Source organism: Telmatherina bonti (assembly GCF_933228915.1).
Source record: "Telmatherina bonti genome assembly, chromosome: 19".
NCBI classification, from domain to species: domain Eukaryota; kingdom Metazoa; phylum Chordata; class Actinopteri; order Atheriniformes; family Telmatherinidae; genus Telmatherina; species Telmatherina bonti.
The window spans coordinates 30,752,771-30,777,731 of record NC_136617.1 but is presented as its reverse complement, the minus strand read 5'-3'; the positions used below and the strand labels follow the sequence as shown (position 1 = coordinate 30,777,731).

The window sequence follows — 24,961 nt, the reverse complement described above, 5'->3', positions numbered from 1 at the left end:
AATTACAGTATATAAATTATTATGTCATCCTGCGATGGACTGGTGAGCTGTTTGGGGTTTGGCTGCCTCTCGCCCAAAGGCTGCTGGGATAGGCTCCAGCTTCCCTGCGACCCTTCATCAGATTATTTGGTTTCAGAAAATGAATGAATGATTATTTCAAAGGAACTATGTGCAATCTGGTGTGTTTTTCCATCTGAATATTTCTTATTTACATAAATAAAGGTAGTCAGTCGTTACAATTTAAGTCAAAAACATGACTGTTGTTACCAATGAACGGCTTTAAAATGAGTGAAACACACACACACTATGTTCAGCTGAAAGCTATAGGACAATCATGACAGAAAGGCTCAGCAGGCGACATAAACACTCCTTTGTTTCTTCTTGTCTGAGTAGAGCGCCAGTAAGGGAAGCAGCAACCTGACATAAAAAAAAATCCAGCGAGTTCCCCTCTGTTTGTGTTTTGTTTTCTAAATCAATGCACTCCCCCTCATTGATTCTGAACATGACACTCCTCGAGCGTCCAGGTGTTTCATTTATGCTACAAGGTTACAGGCGCTCTGCTCATGCATGGGGCCCGCTCATCGGGCACACTTTTCCTCAGCGGTAATACAGTTAGCCTGCTTTTCGTGCCCTTCAAATGTCAGGTGTGACTGTCACTGCAGTCATATCTAAACCCCTCCGAAAAAAAGCTCCAATTCCTAAACCTTGAAATGCAATCCACTTCTCCGCGTGTCTCCCTGGATGCGGCATTCTTATCAGCTCCTTCAGGATGAGGAGCTGTCAATACAACAACCACAGAGAAAGAAAACCAGTCTTTCCCCCTGCTTCTTGTATCAATGTGGCACATCTTCACACACTACCAGCGTTGGTCAGACAGCAATTAAACCCCCCCTCCCAATCCCTTGGTGGAGGCATGGGCACACATGAACCACAGATCTATAAACTTGATTTCAATCCATTCACCTCCTGCAGCCTCCCGTCAACAGCGCGGCTCAGCAGCTGTGTGGACTGCGAAGCTCGCTGTAATTACAATCATCTTCAGCAGAGATGCATTACATATGACTGCAAAAGATTGAGCTGTGATCGTTGTGATCCCGTCACTAATGAATGAGCTGCCTGTTAAATAACTGCAGCTCTCCTGACAGGAGATTCGGGCTGTAAATATCTCTGGGAGGGCTGCAGATTGAAGAGCATTTATTTCTCCTGCAAGTTACATTTCTGTAAATAGTTCTAAGTTTTCCAGTTATTGTACTTATATAAAAAAAAATACATATATTTCATCTGCTGCCATGACTTCTTTGTAGAGTGTTTAAGCCACACTTACACACTGTCTGACAGGGAAAAGTTGGTGTCTCACACACAACATCCAGATGATATAAATACTCTATAAACACTCCAGAAGCTGAAAATCTTCCATAACTAATGAACCTCCTACTACTTCGGGTACTTTTGCCAAACAGTTTCAGGTTATTTCAGAGTGTTGAACAGATTGAACCATTAATTGCAACTTGTTGCTCTTTCTTTATTAGGATACATCAATATAAAATTCCAAGCTAATATTGACGTAAAGGATGATAATAACATTAGAACTAAATAAAGCATCTATCAATACACCAACACAGGTTTTCCCCTTTTATAAGGTACAAATCATATTATGATTTGAAGATTAATTACAAAAATGTAATTTCTTACTAAAACTGTGTCTAATTGTGTCTTACTACTTTAAATAGCTGTTGTGTTTTTATTCTCTCAGAATGAGCCATTTATATGTACTTCCTATGGATCCACATACGTGGCAGCTGCTATATTTGTGTCACTACTGTTACTACGGTGTCCCTGATTGGACAAACACATCTGTGTGTGATGCACACTGAGCTTTAAAACTGCAGTACTGGCATTGTTTGATAGGTTCACCATTAAATATTGAGAATATTGTGTGAAACACAATACATTTTGATAAAGAAGTTTTAAGGGACTTTGGTGTGAGTGTGTATATAAATATGTGCAATTTAATTCATGGAAATGATCATGAACTGAGTTAAAATGTAGGAAATTGTCCATCGATTACCTGAATGGCTTACAACATATGGGCGCTGCTATGTACACTGATAATAAGTTTTGTAAGTATTTTGTAAGTTTTTAAGTATCATCAAGAAAATTAAAAGACCATTTATAGTGTGTTACTTTTTTGATTTATATATATATAAAAAAAAGGGGCAGATAATATAAGAACTTTTCTTCTTCCTGCTCCTTTTCAAGCATGGTGGTCCATTGTGCTTTGTATTGTTTTGTACTGTACGGTTTTGTTTTGCTTCTGCACAACAATGTGATAAATAACTCTCAAATAAACTATTTAAATACATAATGCAATGAGTAAACAATATATAGTTTTGGATTGCTGCTACAGGTGACGATGTTTTGTTTACCAGAAGGCAAACGAAAATTACAAATGCTGAGCCAATATTTGCATTCCTAATATTTATAGTATGCCCTAGTAAGTGGACAATGGTCTTACTAAATAATACTTTACAGGAAGTGCATTTATGCAAAATACACAAATGCACTTCAAATGCAATATATATATATATATATATATATATATATATATATATATATATATATATATATATATATATATATATATATAGATAGATAGATAGATAGATATATATATGTATCAATGTACACTCATAATACACCCTTATCTACATATACAGTAGGGTATGTAGACTATATATATATATATATATATATATATATATATATATATATATATATATATATATATATATATATATATATATATATATATATATGTATGCATCAACATAAAATATGTTATTTGTTTATCAGTTTTTAAACCTTATTTTATATGTACTTTGTTAATAAAATACTTTAAATTTAATTATGTTATTGCTTTGCTTTAATTCCTCCTGTAAGAATTAGAATCTGAAAAAAACATGCACCCCGAATTGACAACATATTGCCAGCCTCATGTGGTACGCTGTAATTTCCATTTCTATTCTTTTAAAGCATTAACACAGAAACTTTAAATGGCTTAAAGTTTTCTTTGGCTTTGCGTGTTGCTACAAATTGTGCAACATTATCTAAACGCACAGAACCAGACATTTCTGAGTGGAGCCAAGCAACAGCGAAGCATCATGTCGGCCAACTGGTTACGACTCCTTACAGTTTCATGCAATGACATGTACTTTCTACCCTCACATTACACATATTTATTTTTAACATGTTTTGACAAAAAGTAAGGAAAAAACAAAACACACAAGCTCTCCGTATAAACACACAGCATAAAGTGAATTTGAATGTATTTCCAGCACGCTATTAGTTAGTATGAGATCCATCACAGCTGCATATGAACACCAGTCTTTTATTACTTGCCTGAAAAGTTTGAGTTGATACTTCAACTTTTACATAAATCTTATAAAATCCTTGTACATACTTGTACATACTACAGTCCAAGTTTTTCAAAACCAAAAATTGTCATAAATTGTTAAAAGATGGAAATTACGGTGTAAAATATTATAAAAATTGTAATTGTAATATAATAAAATTTGGATATCAGGTCATATTTGATTTGATTTTGACCATTTAATGCCAATTCAAAACAACTACATCTATAAATTAGAATCAAGGAAAGATTTTTAGTTTCCCTTTATGTTTTGTATAATATCCAATGATTGGATTTCTCAGGTTTCTGCTGAAGTTTTTAAAAAAAAATCAGACTCAGAAATAAGACCATCTCTGTCATTAACAGTGGTACTGCAGTCTTATTTGTCCAAAAAGTCCAACAATGGCACAGGATTAACATGTTGTCATGATTTGGGTTTTTCCCTTTGCTTTGTTTTCAGGGTTCCTGTTTTATTTTGTAGTTTTCCTGTTTAGTTCCCTCGGTTCTTGTTTAGCTTCATTGATTTCCTGTTATTGAGTTCACCTGGTTTCATTTTGTTAATTACTTCACCTGTTTGGTTTCCCTGGGTATTTATACTACTCAGGTTCACTCCTTGTTGCTGGATCATTTCGTACGTCAGTTAGTGTGTCTGTTCTGAGTTTCCTGGGTTAAGAATAAAGCGTTCTGAGTTCTGCATATCGGCCTCCCTCATCTCTGCGTTTGGGTCCACTCCTTCATCATCTTCACTGCCCGTTCCTGAGAGAATGATCCAGCCAACCGAGGACCCAGCAGAGATGGTTACTCTGTTTGAGTTTTTTCGTCGGGAGGCGGCCAAACACCTCCCGACCAACGAGCCTCACTGGACCTCTTCCAAGAGAAGCCAGCGCAGACAGCACAGACAACTGGTTGGCCCAGTGGAGAGCCCTGGCCAGTCCCCTTTTCTGGGAACTAGACTGGCGCTCCACCCATCCGGACCACTACCACCGCCAGCGCCCAGGTCCACGTCTCCGGCGCTGCAGGCTCCCACGCCAGCGCCCAGGTCCACGTCTCCGGCGCTGCAGGCTCCCACGCCAGCGTCCGGGTCCACGTCTCCGGCACTGCAGGCTCCCACGCCAACGTCCGGGTCCACGTCTCCGGCGCTGCAGGCTCCCGCGCCAGCGCCCAGGTCCACGTCTCCGGCGCTGCAGGCTCCCGCGCCAGCGCCCAGGTCCACGTCTCCGGCGCTGCAGGCTCCCACGCCAGCGTCCGGGTCCACGTCTCCGGCGCTGCAGGCTCCCACGCCAACGTCCGGGTCCACGTCTCCGGCGCTGCAGGCTCCCACGCCAACGTCCGGGTCCACGTCTCCGGCGCTGCAGGCTCCCACGCCAGCGTCCGGGTCCACGTCTCCGGCGCTGCAGGCTCCCGCGCCAGCGCCCAGGTCCACGTCTCCGGCGCTGCAGGCTCCCGCGCCAGCGCCCAGGTCCACGTCTCCGGCGCTGCAGGCTCCCGCGCCAGCGCCCAGGTCCACGTCTCCGGCGCTGCAGGCTCCCGCGCCAGCGCCCAGGTCCACGTCTCCGGCGCTGCAGGCTCCCGCGCCAGCGCCCAGGTCCACGTCTCCGGCGCTGCAGGCTCCCGCGCCAGCGCCCAGGTCCACGTCTCCGGCGCTGCAGGCTCCCGCGCCAGCGCCCAGGTCCACGTCTCCGGCGCTGCAGGCTCCCGCGCCAGCGCCCAGGTCCACGTCTCCGGCGCTGCAGGCTCCCGCGCCAGCGCCCAGGTCCACGTCTCCGGCGCTGCAGGCTCCCGCGCCAGCGCCCAGGTCCACGTCTCCGGCGCTGCAGGCTCCCGCGCCAGCGCCCAGGTCCACGTCTCCGGCGCAGCAGGCTCCCACGCCAGCGCCCAGGTCCACGTCTCCGGCGCTGCAGGCTCCCACGCCAGCGCCCAGGTCCACGTCTCCGGCGCTGCAGGCTCCCACGCCAGCGCCCAGGTCCACGTCTCCGGCGCTGCAGGCTCCCACGCCAGCGCCCAGGTCCACGTCTCCGGCGCTGCAGGCTCCCACGCCAGCGCCCAGGTCCACGTCTCCGGCGCTGCAGGCTCCCACGCCAGCGCCCAGGTCCACGTCTCCGGCGCTGCAGGCTCCCACGCCAGCGCCCAGGTCCACGTCTCCGGCGCTGCAGGCTCCCACGCCAGCGCCCAGAACCCGTCCGGCGCTGCAGGCTCCCACGCCAGCGCCCAGAACCCGTCCGGCGCTGCAGGCTCCCACGCCAGCGCCCAGAGCTCGGGGGCAGCCTCGGCTCTGGAGGACGGGACACTCCTCCTCTGTCCCGAGTTCCCGAGGGGGTCCCAGGTTGGGATTCTCCTCCACTGGCCCCAACGCCCGACGAGGAGGTCGCTCCTTCTTCCCCCGTCTCCAGTGTCCGGCGAGGAGGCCGCTCCTTCTCCCCCGTCTCCAGTGTCCGGCGAGGAGGCCGCTCCTTCTCCCCCGTCTCCAGTGTCCGGCGAGGAGGCCGCTCCTTCTCCCCCGTCTCCAGTGTCCGGCGAGGAGGCCGCTCCTTCTCCCCCGTCTCCAGTGTCCGGCGAGGAGGCCGCTCCTTCTCCCCCGTCTCCAGTGTCCGGCGAGGAGGCCGCTCCTTCTCCCCCGTCTCCAGTGTCCGGCGAGGAGGCCGCTCCTTCTCCCCCGTCTCCAGTGTCCGGCGAGGGGGCCGCTCCTTCTCCCCCGTCTCCAGTGTCCGGCGAGGGGGTCGCTCCTTCTCCTCCGCCTCCAGTGTCCAACGTGAGGGATCCAGAGCCGAGGCTGCCCCCGTCGTCTGGGCCTCCCGGCCGTCCTCCAGAGCCGAGGCTGCCCCCGTCGTCTGGGCCTCCCGGCCGTCCTCCAGAGCCGAGGCTGCCCCCGTCGTCTGGGCCTCCCGGCCGTCCTCCAGAGCCGAGGCTGCCCCCGTCGTCTGGGCCTCCCGGCCGTCCTCCAGAGCCGAGGCTGCCCCCGTCGTCTGGGCCTCCCGGCCGTCCTCCAGAGCCGAGGCTGCCCCCGTCGTCTGGGCCTCCCGGCCGTCCTCCAGAGCCGAGGCTGCCCCCGTCGTCTGGGCCTCCCGGCCGTCCTCCAGAGCCGAGGCTGCCCCAGACTGTTTCCTGAGCTGGGCCGTTTGGACTCTTCCCCTGGACTTGTGCCCCTGGACTTTGTTTTTTCCCTTGGTCCCTCCTCCGGGCCCCCTCCTCCCGCCCGTCTCTGGACTCTGAACTTTTTGGGCCGTCCGGTGGCCGGCCCTTGTGGGGAGGGTACTGTCATGATTTGGGTTTTTCCCTTTGCTTTGTTTTCAGGGTTCCTGTTTTATTTTGTAGTTTTCCTGTTTAGTTCCCTCGGTTCTTGTTTAGCTTCATTGATTTCCTGTTATTGAGTTCACCTGGTTTCATTTTGTTAATTACTTCACCTGTTTGGTTTCCCTGGGTATTTATACTACTCAGGTTCACTCCTTGTTGCTGGATCATTTCGTACGTCAGTTAGTGTGTCTGTTCTGAGTTTCCTGGGTTAAGAATAAAGCGTTCTGAGTTCTGCATATCGGCCTCCCTCATCTCTGCGTTTGGGTCCACTCCTTCATCATCTTCACTGCCCGTTCCTGAGACATGTTTTACTATAACACCAGTCAAATATCATGCAATGCTCCAAAGTTCAGTTATTTGTCATGAAAAACACTTTATTATATTCAAAACTGTTTTAATAAGTCTTGGTTCAAATGACATAATTTGCAAGAACAACTAAGAATTAAAGGAAATGTGTATTTATTATTTTCCTTCATAAAAAAAAAAAAAAAAAAGTTCTCATATTAAAGATGTTTTGTTTTGCTGCATGCAGATGACTAAATTGATTGTAATACAATATCTGTTCAAACACCAGCTGTGCCTTTTACCTAAAGATTTCTATAATTAAAACTTCAGTCTGTCGCTTCTGTTGGAGCTTTTCCATTCTTCCTTTGCTTCAAGGCTTTTGCTCTGTTAATACTTCAAACAGCTATCTATCTATCTTTCTATCTTTCTATCTATCTTTTTATATTTATTTATATTTATCATGTAAATACAAGCACATTGTCCTCAAGGGTTCCTTACTTACTTCATGTTAGAATTTATATTGATATATGTATACACACACACACACACATTTTATATATATATATATATATATATATATATATATATATATATATTGGTTTGTTTGTTGTTTTTCTATCAATATAAAATCTTGTATTTACATGATAAATATAAATATACAAAGATAGAAAGAAAGATATATATATACATATATACATACATAGGATTTGTGTTTAAAACATATTCTTTTCCTTCCCATACTAACGATGGCCACTGAGAACTGATATAAGTTTAACGAGTACAGGGATCGACTTCCAGGTCAAACTTTAACGAGCCTCTCATTGAGCAAATCCGGAGACAAACTAGCAAGAAATGCTGCCAAACGGTGTGGTGCAGGGGCCATCAGTGTGAGTGTCACAAAACAGCATTCAGATGTATTTTTAGATTTCATTACCAAGCAGAAAGTGCATAACTGGGCTTGTTATATGAGCCCATGTTTATGGTTCTGCTCTCAGACCTAATGAATGCTTTACAGCCGAGCGGAGCAACAGCAACAAGTCAACGGCCTGACGGAGAGCTGAAGAAATGCTGCAGCTGGTCCCCGTGCTGCACTAATCAAAACAAAGAGGTGGGATAAATCATGTAAAATGTGCAAATGACTAATTATGCCTTACATCATATTTAGATTCCAATGCTTTTGTCAGCATGAGGAATGTGAGAAACAGAGGGAGATGTCCCGAGAACATCTGAACACAATTAGGCTTTAATATTAGCTTCTTAAAATAGAGATGAGACACAGCGAAGCGAGCAGACAAGGCAGAAGACGAGGAGAGGTCTCTTAGCACTGCTGGTAAATGAGCATCCATCTCTCCTCCTCTAGTGCTGCATTACACTGTAACTCTTCCTGCTAAAAAAAAAGCCGGAAAATGCACTTAACTTTCATTTACTGATATCCCAGCACCCTCGCTCATTAAAGATTCATGGCCACCGTCAACGAAGCCTGTCGTCCTTTTTCTGTTTTCAAAAGGTGAGCTGGACATTTAATACTCAATCCACCAAAGAAGATTAATGCAGTTAGCAGGCACCGCTGAAGGAATAATGGCATTAGGAAGCATTTTGCCTCATTGCATTACATCAAAATCATACTTAAGACAAATTTAGGTTGATGGAAAAATTGAGTTTTGTGCCGTTTATTTGTCCTCAGAGGAATTGTGCAGTATCCATGTTCGAGATGCTGATTATGGGGCTGATTTAAAATATATATTATAGAGAAAACTGATCTAAATACAACACAGAAATATAAAAGTATCAATTGAAAAACTGAGTGAAAAAAACTTTTACAAGCAGGAACGATCAGAGTATTCACCAGAGCGAAGTTTATTCTTTTCTTTCAGCATCTATGCTCGTCGAGCTGCAACATCTGCTCAGTATGGTCAATTACACCACGGGTGTCTGGAGGTGGACTGGATGGTTTTCACCCATACAGCGATGTGCAAAAGGCTTTTTTTTGTCTGTGTTTTTCCTCACGCTACCAGTTTCTGTTGTAATCTTGAGCAACAGTTCTCCAGACTTTTTAAAGAGTTTTTATCATTGTTCCTTCTTTCTTTTTTCTCAGACAGTGGCTCTTTTATGCATGGGCAAAAAGATAGACAGTCCTTCTGTCTGGCTTTTTTTCAAGGAAAATCATTTTGTTATTCGCCCTGCGATGGATTGGCGAGCTGTCCAGGGTGTACCCCGCCTTTTGTCCAAAGACTGCTGGGATAGGCTCCAGCTTCCCCGCGACCCTTAATCAGACTAAGCTGTTAGCATAATGGATGAATTTTGTTATTCTATGAATCATTTGAGCATTAAAAAGCATCTGACTCCAGTGTTGTATTTAAACTGGAGCTTTATTCATTTTGTTGTAAATACACACTACTGGTTCCCTTGTGGTATTTTCCAGTCAATACCAAAGATAAAGTTTGAAATAAAATGTTATTTTTGCAGCCTTGTGATGGACTGGCAACCTGTCCAGCGTGTACCTGCCTCTCACCCAGTGATTGCTGGGATAGGCTACAGCTTCCCTGAATTGGACTAAGCGGTTAAGAAAATGGATGGATGGATTATTTTTGTAAAAAGTTTATTCCAAGAGAGCTATTATCTGCAAAACTTCTCAGCACTGTGTTCTCTGCGTCCTTAAAAAATTGAGAGAGCTAAGACAAGTGAAAGGGGAAAAAAAAGTCAGGCCTTATAAACTATCTACAACAGATGTCTGAATGTGACATGCTTAAAAAATAAAAAAAGAATCCAGCAAAACCTGACACAGGACCTGAGAAATATATCTGGACCTTCAGGCTGATCCAGCTACTGTTTACTGGAACCTCATCAGAAATGGTTTCCATGGAAGGGTGGCTGTCAAGAAGCCATTCCTAAGGAAGGGGAACGGGAAGAAAAGGCCCAGGTGTGCAACATGACATGAGAACGGGACTGAAAATCACTGGCAACAGGTCTGAGATGAAGTGCAGCATTACTGGAATAGTGTGGGATCAACTTGACAGAAAACTGGGGAAAAAAAAGGCAACTCACATCAAACCAAACACTTTGGACACTCCTTCAAGGAGTCTGGAGAACTGAGCTCCAAAGAAAGCTTCAGATTGTGTTAAAGAATAAAGTTGCTCAGACCAAATCAAGCTGCTTTCTAGTATTTACTGTCTATATATTAGATATATATATTATATTATATATAATATAATATAATTATATATATGTTTAAGTCATTACAATTATTTATATATTATATTTAATTATTTAATTAATATTAATATTTATATTATATTATATATGTGTATATATATATATATATATATATATATATATACATATATATATATATATATATACATATATATATATATATATATATATATATATATATATATATATATATATACATATATATATATATATATATATATATACATATATATATATATATATATATATATATATATATATATATATATATATATATATATATATATATATATATATATATATAGTCTATATTTGCACCACAGAATATGCACGACTTATTGATTAGTGTGATGGTGCATGAAGTAGACCAATGTTTTAAGAGTTGACTAATTTTGGTTTAGAGAAGGGTGAGAGTTATGTTTCATGACGCAGGGACGAAATATTTCTGCAGGTATACCACAAGCAGCAGAGCAGTGGTAATGGCAACAAAACAAAGGGAATTGTGGGACTTCTTCACTTCACTGGATGACACCGCTGAATATACATTGTTGGGGATAAAAACAGTTATATTACAACTCTACCAACACAATGACAACTCACTTTCTAAACCGCCACAAAAATGTTTGTTTCATCAGCAACAACACAAAATAGGAAAAACAACATAAAATGACTTTTTTAGCAGTGGCTAAAGGCTCGTGTTGGGGTGGCGTTTAGCTCACTTGTGTCATGATAGGTTGTTTTGTGTTTCTCCTTAGTTCTGGTTTCCTGTTCTGGTCCTGTTCATTTGTTCACCTGGTTTGATTTTTCTGATTTGTTTCACCAGTGTCCAGTTTCTTCTGTGTATTTATACCCCTTGGTTTGTGTTGTCAGTTGCAGGTTCATTTTCTTAGTTCTGCCCTCACGTTTGTTCATGGAATTAAAATTACGTCTACTTCCTGCATCCTGGCTTACCATCTCCTGCATTTATGTCCTCGTCTCCACACTAACCGTGACAACTTAGTGTGCCAGCTACCTTCATACAGAGGTGTCTTCGTTTGAATTCCCTTTTTCTGTATACCTACTGTCCAGTCAAATATGTTAGAGCCCGCAAAATCTTCAAAATGAAAATAAAAAAGGAAATAATTGTGTGAGTGGAGGGTGCACGTTGATGAAAAAACGACTAATCAATTAAAAAAATGTAAAAAATTCAGCAAATTGAAAAAAAAAGTCACTGCAGCTCATTTTCCTGGTGATCTACACAGAAATGAAGAGTAGCAGATGAAATGTGGACAGTACTGTCTGTGTCAGCCAACATTTCCTAAAATATACACTGAATACTGGAAACAACTGTCCACCTTCAGAGGGCAAGATATTCACCATGGTCCGTAAGCAGGAAGACAACCCTGGTAGCGAGTTCTACACGCTCTGAAACTGGGGAAAAAGTATTACCGGATCTTGTTGCGAGCGTTTTCACATCTCATGCTGAGGATTAGCCTCGCAGAAGTAATGAAGAAGACTACATACAAAGTGGGCAGATTAATGCTCCCAAGATCAGAGGATGAGAGGGATGGAGAGCTTACTAAACTTTACAAATCCTCCTCCTCCCAACGAGAAGAGAAAAATGAGGTTATGATCTTCAACCTTGGATATTTATATCATGTCACAGTGACATTTGAGGGGCGCTCCACGGCATAATATTGTACCTAACACATTGTTTACAAAGTGTGTAGCTGGCTTACACCATCTGTTTATAAAGCAACAGGCTCAGGCAGACGCTCTGCCAGCAAACAGGCACAAGGTCCCCGGGCTTATCTCGGTAGAGGTGTGCTGCTGCTCCTCGGCACCAGCGAGGTGGAACGATAAACATAATTAAATTGAGTTGGATTACACAAAATGGATCAGATCAGTTGGGAAGGCGGAGAAGCTAATCCAGAGCAATCCTTTCTATAGATGTGCCAACCACACAAAATGACATAAATAAAGAAGAGGGAGAAGGGAGGCGGTGGCTGTCAAGGGGAGATCGAGGTGAGGCGGGGACACAGAAAAGACCCCTTCAATAAGAAAAGCAGCTCCAAAGTCAAATATTAGGTCTAATGGTACAGTTCAGCATCTGATTCTCCACTGATTCATGAAGAAATGGGATGTTAGTGGACACAAAAAACACACAGATGTGTGTTTGTCCAAAATTGAGAAGCAGTTCATTTCTTTGTGTTTATCTTTTCTTTTGTTTTCATTGTTTTTTGGGCCCAAATCACACCGATGTCCCTAAACATGAGACAGAAACAGATTTCCTTGTAGGGCTGCTCGATTATGACAAGAATTATAATCACGATTATTTTGACATTGAGATCTCGATTATTTAACACAATTTTCCAATATTTTTAAACAACGCTGCGCGTCGTGGTGTTCTAGACTCCGTGTCGTGCATTATAACCGTCTAATGGACGGTTCCGAGTTGTTTAATCTGCTTTAACCGCTTATATAGGAACTATTTTATGTTGGCCTAGATGTACGTTTTATACCAAACAACCGCTGTCAGGCTGCAGCGCGTTTCTCTCGTTCACCTGTTAAAAGACGGCTGATCTGAACCAGCTGGTTAATGCGTTGCTATGGTAACGCCCCATAACGGAGGGATATTACAGTGTTTAACTCGCCGAACTATGTATAGGAAAATAATGCAGCCAGTTGTCACTGACAATGGTATAAACTATGTTTAGGTGAACTTCCACAACCTACTGCAGTTATTCTACATGGACCTGCAGCCGGAGCCGACTGAGACTGGCCGCCTGGGAGTGCTTTAGGACGGGAGAGGCTCCCGCTGCTCCTTCCTTACAGTAACTGCAGAACAATATGTGCCTTCAAGTCAGTCGCCAAAACACCAGAAAAGTCTCTAATAACTCCAGTAAAAGCTGCTAGATTTGTCGCTTTTAACAAAAAAAAGTCTCCAGATTTAGCGAGAAAGTCTCCAAGTTGGCAACAGTGTCTGAATGAAAGCAAAGCGGCTGTGGGAGGAGTTTACAGCACAGCGCTGCAACGCCAGAGACGCTCGATTAGCAGCTGAAGACAGCAGGAGAGGAAACTGCAGAGAGAAAAATAATCACACCCTTTTATTTTTATGATTGTTGAAAACCCAGATCGTAACGGAGATTAAAATCCGATTAATCGCCCAGATCTATTTCCTTGTGGACGTGGTGCACTGCATTTTTCAACCTTTTTCTTCTTCATTATTCTACAACATGTCGACAACAGCACACATCAGTCTCCCCGTTTCAGATTCCATTTTGTCTTTTGTAACTGAGTTTGGTCCCATCCCCTCACAAATAACCTTTCCCCAGGGAAAGGCATTCGTACTTCTCCACAGCTCCGCCGACCCTCTCCCACCCTTCCTTTTCTCTTACATTCCCCGCTCTCCCTTTGTCTCCCAAATGCAGCAAACAGACCAATACAGTCGGGACTTTCACCACTTTCCGTACTAATCCACTGTAATCCTGGCCTGTCTGCGCCGTGTCTTGGGCAGCAGTGTGGAGAGTATTATCATCCAGTAAAATGATAATTAATGGATCCCCATAAACGATGCAGGAAATGCAGAACTAGGAACGTACAGTAGAGGTTTTGGCAAGAGCTCCTATCCAGCAAAAGAAACATTAAGACATGAAGTTTCATTGAATAGAAGTCAACATTTGACATATTGTGTCGTTTTAATTTCCGTGTTTTCTGTGTGTATTTATATATGTGAGACTTTGAAAGAAGGGATGGTACAATAGTAATAAATTTGCTGTAAGAGCATCATGACCTTAAAATCTAAAAGCTTTGAAGAGCTACAGCAAGCACACGTATGTAAACTTCTCTGATCTCCTCAGCAGTGAGGTGGAATATGTGCTTTCAGAAAACTCCTGCCTTAACAAGTGCAGTTTGCATTATTAAAGCTGCCTTGACTGGACGCTTTAATTGAATTTCCTCTCGGATAGACGTCCTGGCAGACAGCTCAAGGCAGGCCCTCGGCAATGTATGCACACAGGTGGAGAAGGAGAAAATGCACGTCTTTTAGATATTTGAAATATGAATGGAGCATTTTTTTACCGGGGCAGCTTGTTCAACATGGAAATTTGACAGTCTCGACATTAAATCAGCGAGCGTGAGCCCAAGGCGAGCCTCCGAAAGGGTGCTGGATGGAGGCCGTACAATGCAGTGATGGGGTTACAAGGACGATGATGGAGGAGCAAGCAAAGAAGCAGTCAGCTGGCAGCTGCACTGGATCTCGCACATGTTGGGGTTTGAAGAAATGCACCATTAGTTTCATGTTTTCTAACTTTTTGTGATGATTAGAAAAAAAAAGGTGTAAGAAAAAAATGTCAAAATTGACTGAACCAAATCGAACACTCAATGTTTTCTAATGTCTGGGTTTCCATTGTTCAAAAACAAAAAAGAAAAAAAAAAAAAACAAACCAGAGAAAATTGTCAAATTAAAGAAGAATCTATCAGGAGATTAAATGCCTCTCCCCCAGTGTTTGCTGGGATAGGCTCCAGCTTCCCATGAACCTGAACTGGACTAAACAATTAAGAGAACGGGATATTCTGCTTTGGTAACAAATAATTATTCCTGTTTTATCCATTCATCAATCATTCAAACTTTATTTACACAGCACTTTTCATGCAACCAGCAAAACAAACAGCTTTACATTTTACCATTACCGCATATTAAAATAAAGCCTTCACACACCAAACAGGTTGGGCTCCAAACCACAGCCCCCCCCCCCCAGCCACCCATGGCAACAAACCTGCAGACCAGGCGAGAAGGTCTTGGCTGCAAACTGGAGAATGAGGCAGGACTGGATCTCCAACCCCGCCCCCTCAACATTTTGATTGGTGGCCATTGCCAACCCTAACCCTAACCCCTAACACCCATTGCCTGTCTAACCCAAGCGGCAACCTCCGGCAGTTAAAAGGGAAGCCTATGTGGAAGTTTTGAAGTTTCCTTTTGATTGACATGTACCCGATCTCCCGCTTCAAGTAAGAAGAACTTAGAACAACTGCTGTTTTTAGGCGGTTAACAACGTGACTTAGCTTTAGCCTGCTTACCTCCGTTAGCTGGTTAGCTCCTGTTATCTCCGGGTTAGCTCTTAGCTACAGAAAGCTCGGAGTTCACTCGATGTCAATCATACACCATGACGCTCACAGCCCCCCTCTCAGCTCCACCTCTTTGCCCATTTTTGTATTTTCTGGTCGAGACGACACGCATGATGCTGCCAAGATGGCGATGGTAGGAACCGCCCACCGAGCTTCAATTCAGCTCTTCAGAAACCTATGGGTGACGTCACGGAGACTCCGTCCATCTTTCTATATCCAGTCTATGGTCGAACCACACCCGTTTGACTTCCAACTCCGCCCAATATCCAGCCCCGCCCCATTCTCCAGGGTTTTTGGACCAGGCAGGCAAAGCCCCTGGTGTTCAGGATCCCCATTAAAAGAAAACAATGAAGTAAGAAGTATAAAACGTTAAAGCAAATATAAAAATTGACATAAAAATAATTTAAAAAAAGATGAAAGGAGAGCAAGTATAAGAATAACATAAGGAACTTTATGAAGAAACTGTAATAAAATCAAATTGAATCCCTAAAACAACAATAAATGAACAAATCTTTTAGTTAAAAGCGAAGTTAAAAAAGTTTTGAGCCACTTTTTAAGAACTTCATCAGTCTCTGCGACCCTGAGGTTCTCTGGCCGGCTGTTCCACAGTGGAGGGCCATACTGGTGGAACAAGAATTCACCAAAAGTTCTAGTTCCCACTTCAGGAACAATTTTGAGACCAGTCTCAGAGGACATAAGGCTCCAAAAGGAACCATAATTTAAGAGAGGATCTGGTAAAAAAAAAAAAAAAAAAAAAGGCCTAAGACCATTAAGATAAACAACTAAAATAACTTTATAAATCAATCTTGAAATGCAGTGGGAGCCGATGCAGTGATTTTAAAACTGGCGTTTCATACTTATGCCATAAAAGATGCACAGGTTTTATAATTATCAGCCCTTTAACAAATCCAGCACAAATAGGAAAATTGTTTTCCTGTAGTTAAGAAAAAGAACTACAGGAGGGTCTGTTAGCATTAATATTAACCAGACTGAACACTTTTCTGCTCTTTTACTTCTCATTTGAAATACATTCACGCTAGTCACTATGACGATCTTCTCTTAGCTCTGATTGGTCGGATAAGTCTTCTTGCTCCGGGTCAAAAACCAAAACCACGTAGTTAAACAGGAAAAAATGGTTTAAAACATGACGTTTCTTAGTGTTAATATTTCCGTCACATGTAGATTTTGTTGCGGCAAAACACTTTCTTGGTGAAGATAAGGAATCTAAAATACTTTTTTAGGATCAGGGGAAGATTGTATTTGAGATTGAAATGTCTTCCTCGTCATGTCACTGTTTTAGTTAAAGACTTTCTTATCATCGGTTAGGTTCAGGCATCTTTTCTTAGCAATCTTTAAGAGAAAAGGCTACTTGCTGAGAAAGCAGAGAAAATTAGGGTTTAAAATAAAGCTACTTAGCATTAACTCATTATCTACTTTCACCATGTTTAACACTGAAATATGATGTAAAATATTCATTTATGTTATGACAAACAGATAATCTTTCACTTTGTTTAATTTGATGCTTACAGATTGGGTCCAAACCAGCAGTTTTAATCCAATAACTAAATTTAATCAGTCTGGTTCATGGAAAAAAAGGAAAACAATGGAGGGAAAAGTTAATTATTTCTGCACTGCTTTGTGGGTTTTCACTAAAAATAATCCTGTAAAATGTGCACAAATACAAATGTCTCTACAGAAAGCTCTAAAAAATTATACTTATCAGAGTGAAGTTGTGTAAAGTATAAGTCAGTGTCTTAGAGCAGATAGAGCACAGAGGGGAGCTAACATGCTAGCAAGCACTTTTAATAGAAGTAGATGCTACTTTTCTTCCAACAAATTATAAAAAAAAATACTTCTGTTCAAATTATAATGATCTGGGCAAACATTTCATTATTCTTCTTTTATATAAAAGCTACATTTTAATTAGCTGTTAGCATCTAGCTAGCACTTAGCTCTCCAGGTAAGAGCCTGAAAACACTTTCATAATTTCATTGAATTTGAACATATTTATTGAATTTCCCTTTAGGGATTAATAAAGTATTTTTCATTTTATTTTCATTTCATTTCATTTTCATTTCATTTCATACATCAGACATGCTTTCAGACTCGTCTCATTTCACGCTTTGAAACATTTTTACGCAGCATAAAACCTTTAAGAAACTATGAAGACAGAAACAAAGCCACAGATATCAGGAGTTAATGTGAACTCAGTGACACTGTTTCTGATCTAACGTGGAAAAACAGGAAACCTTGAAGGGTAGGAGAGTCTTCATTGACCTCATTGTTTTGCTGTTTGTGCTTTTACCTGTTAATCCAGGTAAAAGCACAACCCATGGTTTGCTTCCAGTCATGAAAACTTAAAGCCTCTTAGAAATAGTGGGTCTGTTTGTTCGCATGCAGAAGTCCAGGTTTGTCATTTTAACTGTATAAAAGTCGTGTAGTGTCGCTGTGAAATCACAGCATTATCGGCTCACTGCTGCTAACATAAAGAGCGAGAACATGCATCCGGTACGAGTTGTTAAATCAAAACATACATGCGATGCGTCACATCTGCAAACACGGCGCTGTCGGGTGTTGTAGCTGGGGCCTGACTTCTTAGTCTTGCCCTACATTTCACCCCCAGATTCCAGCGGGAGCTGCTGCAAAAGGAGACAGAGCTCTGCAAACACCTCTCAGCCACACCAGCAAGTAAGCAGCTCTCCGCTGCTCCTCTAAAGGCAAAGTGTGTTTCTGAAGCTCCTCAGTCTAAATTCCTACAGTTCACTCACAAATTCACCACATCTGCGGATCAAATCGCCACGCAGCTCTCAGCTGCAGAAGGATTTGGAGCTGTGGCTGCGCTTCAACCTACCAGCTCAGCGTGTCAGCTGGCCGCAGATCATTACCGCCATGAAGCACTGTTTCCCCAACAAAGTCATCTGCCTTTGATTATTTCTACGCACTTCTGGGCCGTACAGCAGCCAGAAACACAGAAAATCTCTCTCTACAGAACCAGGAATAAAAGCCTTCTGTTGTGTTCAAGAGATGAAAACGCAGAGATTCACAAAAGAACAATATTTTATAAAATATGGTTCATTTTTCCACCTGCTTAAAGTGTAAATAATGTTCATCTCTCAGCTGTTATTACTGTTCGTTTTCTCTGCAGTGTGGAAGCTGAGATTCTTACTGTAATGCAAGCACTGCGCAGGACTCCTACTGTGGAACATCCAATTAAAAAAGCACTAGATGTGGAGTGTGTGTGCTGGAATTATAATGTCCAAACTAGGCCAGAGGTCTCGAAGCATTCGGAGTGGGGTGCACACTGCTCTGCAGCCGCATCCTGAACAAGCTCAAGTTTTCAAAACCGCTACATCCTACGAAGCATGAGGCCAAATGTAATTAGTTTAGCTGCTTTTTCTCCGTCTCAACCGACTGCAGAGACATTCGGTTATTAATGAAGAATTAATAAAAATATAAGGAATCGGGAAAACATGATGCTTTAATGCTGACTTCAGGAACCAAAAAGAGTTGAGACATTTCATTTTTTGGCTCACTTTAATGTGCCTGAGTATCATTTTAATGCTTTGCTGTCACTTACAGCGCTTTTATGTAACTTATATGCCTTTAATACCTTTTTTTTAAATATATTTTTGAGTCAAATATAAACGCATCTGCACTTTTCTTTCCAGGACTACATTTCTTTGAAGGATTTAACAGTAAACTCCTCCATTTATTTAAAGCTGCTCTGCGATGTGGGTGGTTAGCCTGTCATCACAGAGTCTATCAGCCCTCGTATCAAAACATCTATTTTAAGCGTTTTACTGTTGAGTAAAAAAATGCAAATACTTCTTTTTAGATGCGAGTCAAACCCTGAAATCCTGCTGTTCACCTGTTTTTCAGTCTTTTTTTTAATGAAACAGCTTTGGATTGTGAACTGACTACTTAAAATATCAGAAATTAAAGGTTAAATTGCAACGACTGAAAAGTAGGATGACGTGAAAATTATTTGCCTTTTTTTTTTCTTCGTGTGTTTTGTGACCTGGTGTTTTTTCAAGGTCAACGCCTCGAATCGCAGGGTGGAAACGACAGTTTAAACAGGAAAATACTCCAACTAACCCGTTACCCGGTAGTTACGCTGATGAATGGTTTTCTTTTCTTTTTTACATCAAGCTTCTGCATGACAGCATCAAGTTACGGCTCAAACACACACTGAAAACACTCCCTCTTTGTAATGATTCACTAAACAAATGCAGCCTTTTCATGTTTTCTGGCGCAGCTTAGCAAATATTTTTTTTAATTTCTGAATAATTCCTGTCTTCTATCTTCTAAAAGACCCTCCATCAGCGCTGGTCATGTCACACAGGGGTCTGCAGTGACTGAAATCTGTTGACTCTCATCCTTTGTTGCTCATTTGGATGAGAAACTCTTGATTGTATCTACATGATATCATATTTAGTTGATTTTACAGAAACGACCCAGAGAATGTATATATATATATATAGATATAGATATAGATATATATATATATATATATATATATATATATATATATATATATATATATTTTAAAGGAAATTATTTGCTATAAGTAACTCAAACTGGAAAGTTCACTTTTCCCATCAGACAAATAGTTTCTAGTTTTATTTTAGAAGTTTTTATACAAGGGGAGGTTCCCACAGTTATAGTATTTGAACTCTTTACCATTTCCATTAACGTTTTTCTTCATTACATCTAAATTTAAATCAAAACCCACAAGCTTCAGCCTGAGGGCAGAATAGAAATGTTTTCAACCAATGTGCTTCATCAACATAATTCTAGTAAATATTCATAGAAAATATCAGTAGAACTGTGCACTTCCATCCAGTAATGACAGAAGAAGTGACTTTGGGACACACGCTGCATGCTACACTTGCTATGCAGACACGTCTACATGCCTTTATTTTACAAAGCCTGCACATATCCTCTCTGTTTTCCACGTTACATCTCACAGGCTTTAGCAATATAACTTCCTAACATGCTTTCAATTTTCTTTTCCTTTTGTTTGTGAAGAAAACAAGAGTGGCTCTGTTTACTGAGGGGACGAAGGCTTGCAGTGGGTCAGATTGTATCACAGCAGAAAGGTAAGCAGAATGCAAATGAGAAAGTGAAAGTGAAGGTTTTTCTGTCTGAATGGACGTTCACGTTGGAAACAACAACGCAGGAATAATTGTTATTTGCAGGCCTCTGTGGAGCTGAGTGCTAATTTATAGTAAAAGACAGACAGTATGCAGCTGCTGATTACTCCTCCCATCTACACTGTTTTGGTTTTTGTGTTTTGGCTGAAGGTTTCCTCCGGCTCCATGCGCCTGCTGCTTGCCGTATGAGGCTTGTCACGCAGCAAAGATATGGTGCATGTGGGAGAAGAGCCCTGCAAATGGCCCAAACTTATCAAAGCAGCCCGCCCCGTCCCCGAGCTTTCAACCCTCCTAATAGTTTTTTTTCCTGAATGGAAGTCTCTCCAGACCTGGGGTAATCTCACATTTGCTTATTTGCACACAGTAACTCCAGCTTGTGTTCCTTTGCAGCCCCCTGCCAATTGCATAATCAAGTCCAGGACTCATCAGCAAGATGGCAGAAGAAGAGCTCTATTAAGCTGCATCGTGTTCCATCTGTTGTGTAAGCGGGTGATAACAGTATTTACAGTTTTGGAGTTGTGGTAGACTGTTTCGGCCAAATTTTCTGCGCTGCAGAGTTTTGCTTGCTTAATAAAATGTCACGGATTAATTCTGCTGCTGCTGCAGTGTCCAAATGCGGTCTGTGCCACCAGTAAAAATATCAGAAATGAACTTTTTTTTTTTTTTTTTGGGAGTGATACAACAAGGGTTTATGTTTCATGCATGTTTCTTTTTTTTTCTTTTTTTTTAGACTTTCTGACGTCTGATCACTTTTATTCCACTTTTAGACGATTTTCTCAGTTCAGTAAAACTCTTAAGGACTTTTTGTGTCATGCAACTTCTGCTTCTCAGCTGGTGTTAACTCCTCACTGCTGTCAGTGAGGAGAAGAATATATATTCATATTCTAACCTAGATTTAAAGAAAAAAAAAAACAATGCCACTGATGGTGAAAAGTGCTGAGTAAAACAAGGTTTATCTGCCTCTTAGAGAGGAATTAATTCACCTTCCTACACATGAATCAGCTCGCTGAAAGATGCATTAGGCACAGCGTGTACTCTGGAACAAGACCCCACTCTGTAACTGCTATGCAGGAAGTGATTGCATTCATTATTCCAAGACACACTGAATGCACCAAAATCAGTTTTTGTAGAAGTTTGGAGTTGATTCGTTTTGGGTTTAAAGCTTTTAAAGTAGCAAAAATGTAAATTTTCTGACCTAAAAAAAAATGTATTTCTGTCTTTTTATGGCACCATGATGTTTACTGTGTACATTCCTGGAGTCATGGGACACATCAACATGCAGGATTATTTCTCTTTAAAGCTTTGAATCACTGCATCTCACCACACTGGCACCTTTGGGACACACACCATGACTAATGTCAACACACACAATGACCATCACAGAAATCTGGGAAGACGTTGGAGAAAGTTGTGAGAAAAAGGACAAAAAGGGCCAGAACTATAAATAAGACAAGCGTCAGCACTGGACTGACTTTTACTGGCTAGAAAGAGTTCAGAGAAGAGACAGGATGCAAGACGGAGGCTGACTTAGCGATGAAGCTTCTTTAGAGTGGTTTTAATCAACAATGAGCTTCTTTCCTTCAACCATTGCCTGCTTCTAAAGCAAGTTTTCAGTCCAGTTCTTGAAGCTCAGCACTCACAGAGGAATGTTTTGTTTGTTTGTTACAACACAGAGTGTTTACACATAACAGAAAACTTGTATCGCAAGGCTCAATGTCACCAGCAGTTTGTTGCCAAAGCACAGAAATTGTTCCCATTTCTTCAGTTGCATCTGTGAAAAATACCAAAGATTGCAAAAGAATTGGACTGAAAAGTCCGTAGCAGCATGTCTAATGATGAATCCATTCCAGAGCCCAGACCTGAACATCACTGAAGCCGTGTGGGATCAGCCAGACGGAGAGCAGAACAAACGACTGCCTACATCTGAATAAGAGCTTTAGAAAGTCCTTCAACAAGACAGGAGACGTATTCCTGAAAACTACTACTCGTCAAAGCTGCTTGAGACTGTGTCCAACAGTCTCATCGCCTTGTTTTTGCATTGAGTGCTGCGTTTCCATTGATGTTTGCACAAGTTTCCTCCTTCCTATCATCATGTCAATACATAAAGAAATAAGTTTGCACATTACTGTACTCTGCATTCACTGTTACATGACTTTTTCTGCTCAGAGTTTCCTGTTATGATATATGTCTGTTTATTCTTGGACGGGATTCTGAGTCGTGTGTTTCTCAAGTAAACAAAGGTTAGATAAAAAGGAAACAGTAAGTGTACAGTAAGAGTCATGGTCAAAACTGGAAATCATTCCCTACACTGCAGCCATGCATGTTCCAGACTTTAGAAGCTCTAATTTTCTTTAAATGTTTATAAGTATGCTTATTTTTCAGGCAAAGAGTCCGAAACTTTTCCACGCAGGGATTTCTAAATAGTTACAAAAGCTGAGTTCAATTTTATCATAAAAAAAAAGGTGTTTTTTTTTTTTTTTTTTAGTGTTTCTGACATTTTCTGTAGCTGCTTAATGGATTAATTTGTAGGATACTGAGCAGAACAAGAAAACAAATATAATTGGATTAAGATCTGAGGTGACTGGATTTCCATACTGAGGGGTTCAAAGGGTGGGAGAAGGCTCTAATAACTCATTCTGTTTGTGACTTCAGAAACTAAACAACATTAAAATTAAATCGCGCCTGACTTCGCCGGGGCCTTTGGAACCCTTTTATGGACCCCTTGAGGTCCTTTAGTTTGAGAAGTCGAGGCGACGTGGCTGTCAGAATAATAACAGCAGCAGGGGTTGCACGCAGGGATTCAGCAGACTTAATTACAGCGCAACAAGACCGCTTACAGACTTGTACTTTTAAAGCCAGCAGCAGCAGCAGCCTGCTCCAGTCCCAACAAAGCCCAGGAGTGGTACTTGAAGGATGCACTCGGATGCTGTAACAGCGTGCACTTCCCCACACGAGGGGGTCCACCAGGCCACGTCTCAAGAAGTGTTTGCAAAATCTCGACAAGCTTCAGAGCAGAGAGGCTGTGCAGCGGATTAATTAAAGTGACTGTGAGAGCGGCTCCATTCTTAAGTCCATTTTTAGTATTGTCTGCTTCTTCAAAGAGGGGAAAAAACAGGAGTAAGGGGGTTATTTCCAACACTTGCTGCATGCATGTCTACATAGAAGGGAGGAGGATTGGATGTGATCTTTGAAGCTGTAATTATACCTTAAATGATTGAATTTACACTTTAATAAAAAATTAGTCGGTGCTGCTAGTATGAATTTCATTTTAAATCAATGGTTGGCTCATTTAAAAGGGAAGTTTTTAACCTGTGAGCTGAAGGTTAGGTCTAAAAGATCCACCATGATGCCTTTAAGCCCCAAAAGAAAGGAAAACCTGGTATTTTTTGAGGAAGTTTACAAGCTGGTGTCTTCATGCAGCCTGCAGCTCCTCACAACAAGCGTTCAAGCTGCTTTCCTCAGTGTTTAATCACGGACATTTACCTTGATCCAGCAGCCGCAGGGAGTGCTGAAAAGACGGATCCAGCGTGTCCTTCTCTGCCATAAGCTCCGGCAAGTACTTCTCGCTCCCCATCTCTGGTGCTCAGCGTCGGGCTCCAAGTGGGCGACTCACACAAACAAACAAACAAACAAACAAACAAACGTCAGGTAAACACGTAGTGGGGGTGGGGGAAAAAAAAAACTTGCTCTGCGTCCAAACGTCTCCAAGTTCAAGGATAACTGTGAAGCAAAACTGCAGGAGGAAATGCTAGAAGAGCATTTTTTTTTCTTCAGTCTTCTTCAGTAATAACAGTCTCGCTTTCAGCACGCGCAGGTCACGCAGAGGGTTAGTTCAGTTTTTTCCTCCTGTCGGTCCGCTGAGCCGACAGCCGCAGCGCATCACAGCCGGAGAGATCCTCTCCTTTCTGGGTCGGCGAGCTCTTTGAAGATCCCTCTGTTGTGTCCGCTGCCGAAGTGAGGCGGAGGCGGTGATTGGTCGCTGCGCGCGCGACACGCAGCCGCGCGGAAAGGGGGCGGGGAGCTATCCGAGGTGCTGGTTTCCCCTCATTAACATATCATTGTCATGAACGGAGAGCTGCATGGGTGGCAGGCAGCTCGGAGACGACAAACTGGGGCAGTGCTGTGCCTGGACCCGCGCTGAAAGAGCCTGTTTGCTTCCATGTAATGTATAATTAATGCACAGAATCTACAGCAGCTCATCTAACTTTCTGTTTGAGGCTTTGGGGGAAAATAAAACGGATTAATGTCTAGTATTGTTCCTGTTATTTAGAACTTAACATAAAATCAGATATAAAAACCATCTGATCTGCGTATATTTAGTATGTGTGAGTGCATTTGTTTAGGAAATATATATATATATATATATATATATATATATATATATATATATATATATATATATATATATATATATATATATATATATATATATATATATATATATATATATATATACATAAGGCATCTATTTCCTAAACAACATATCACAGGTTGATGCTGTGAG

The 24,961-nt window shown here is 42.0% G+C and overlaps 1 protein-coding gene across 1 annotated transcript in view; it reads right to left on the bottom strand.

The window, feature by feature from the left end:
* The window catches only part of khdrbs3 (KH domain containing, RNA binding, signal transduction associated 3), a gene marked incomplete at both ends in the record, with an annotated part of 159,985 nt that extends 135,954 nt beyond the window's left edge, over positions 1-24,031 (bottom strand). The window contains one exon of the mRNA XM_079258960.1: positions 23,941-24,031. Coding sequence (XP_079115086.1) covers positions 23,941-24,031 — 91 coding nt within the window. The remainder of the gene's footprint in view (positions 1-23,940) is intronic.
* Between the last annotated feature and the right edge of the window lie 930 nt (positions 24,032-24,961).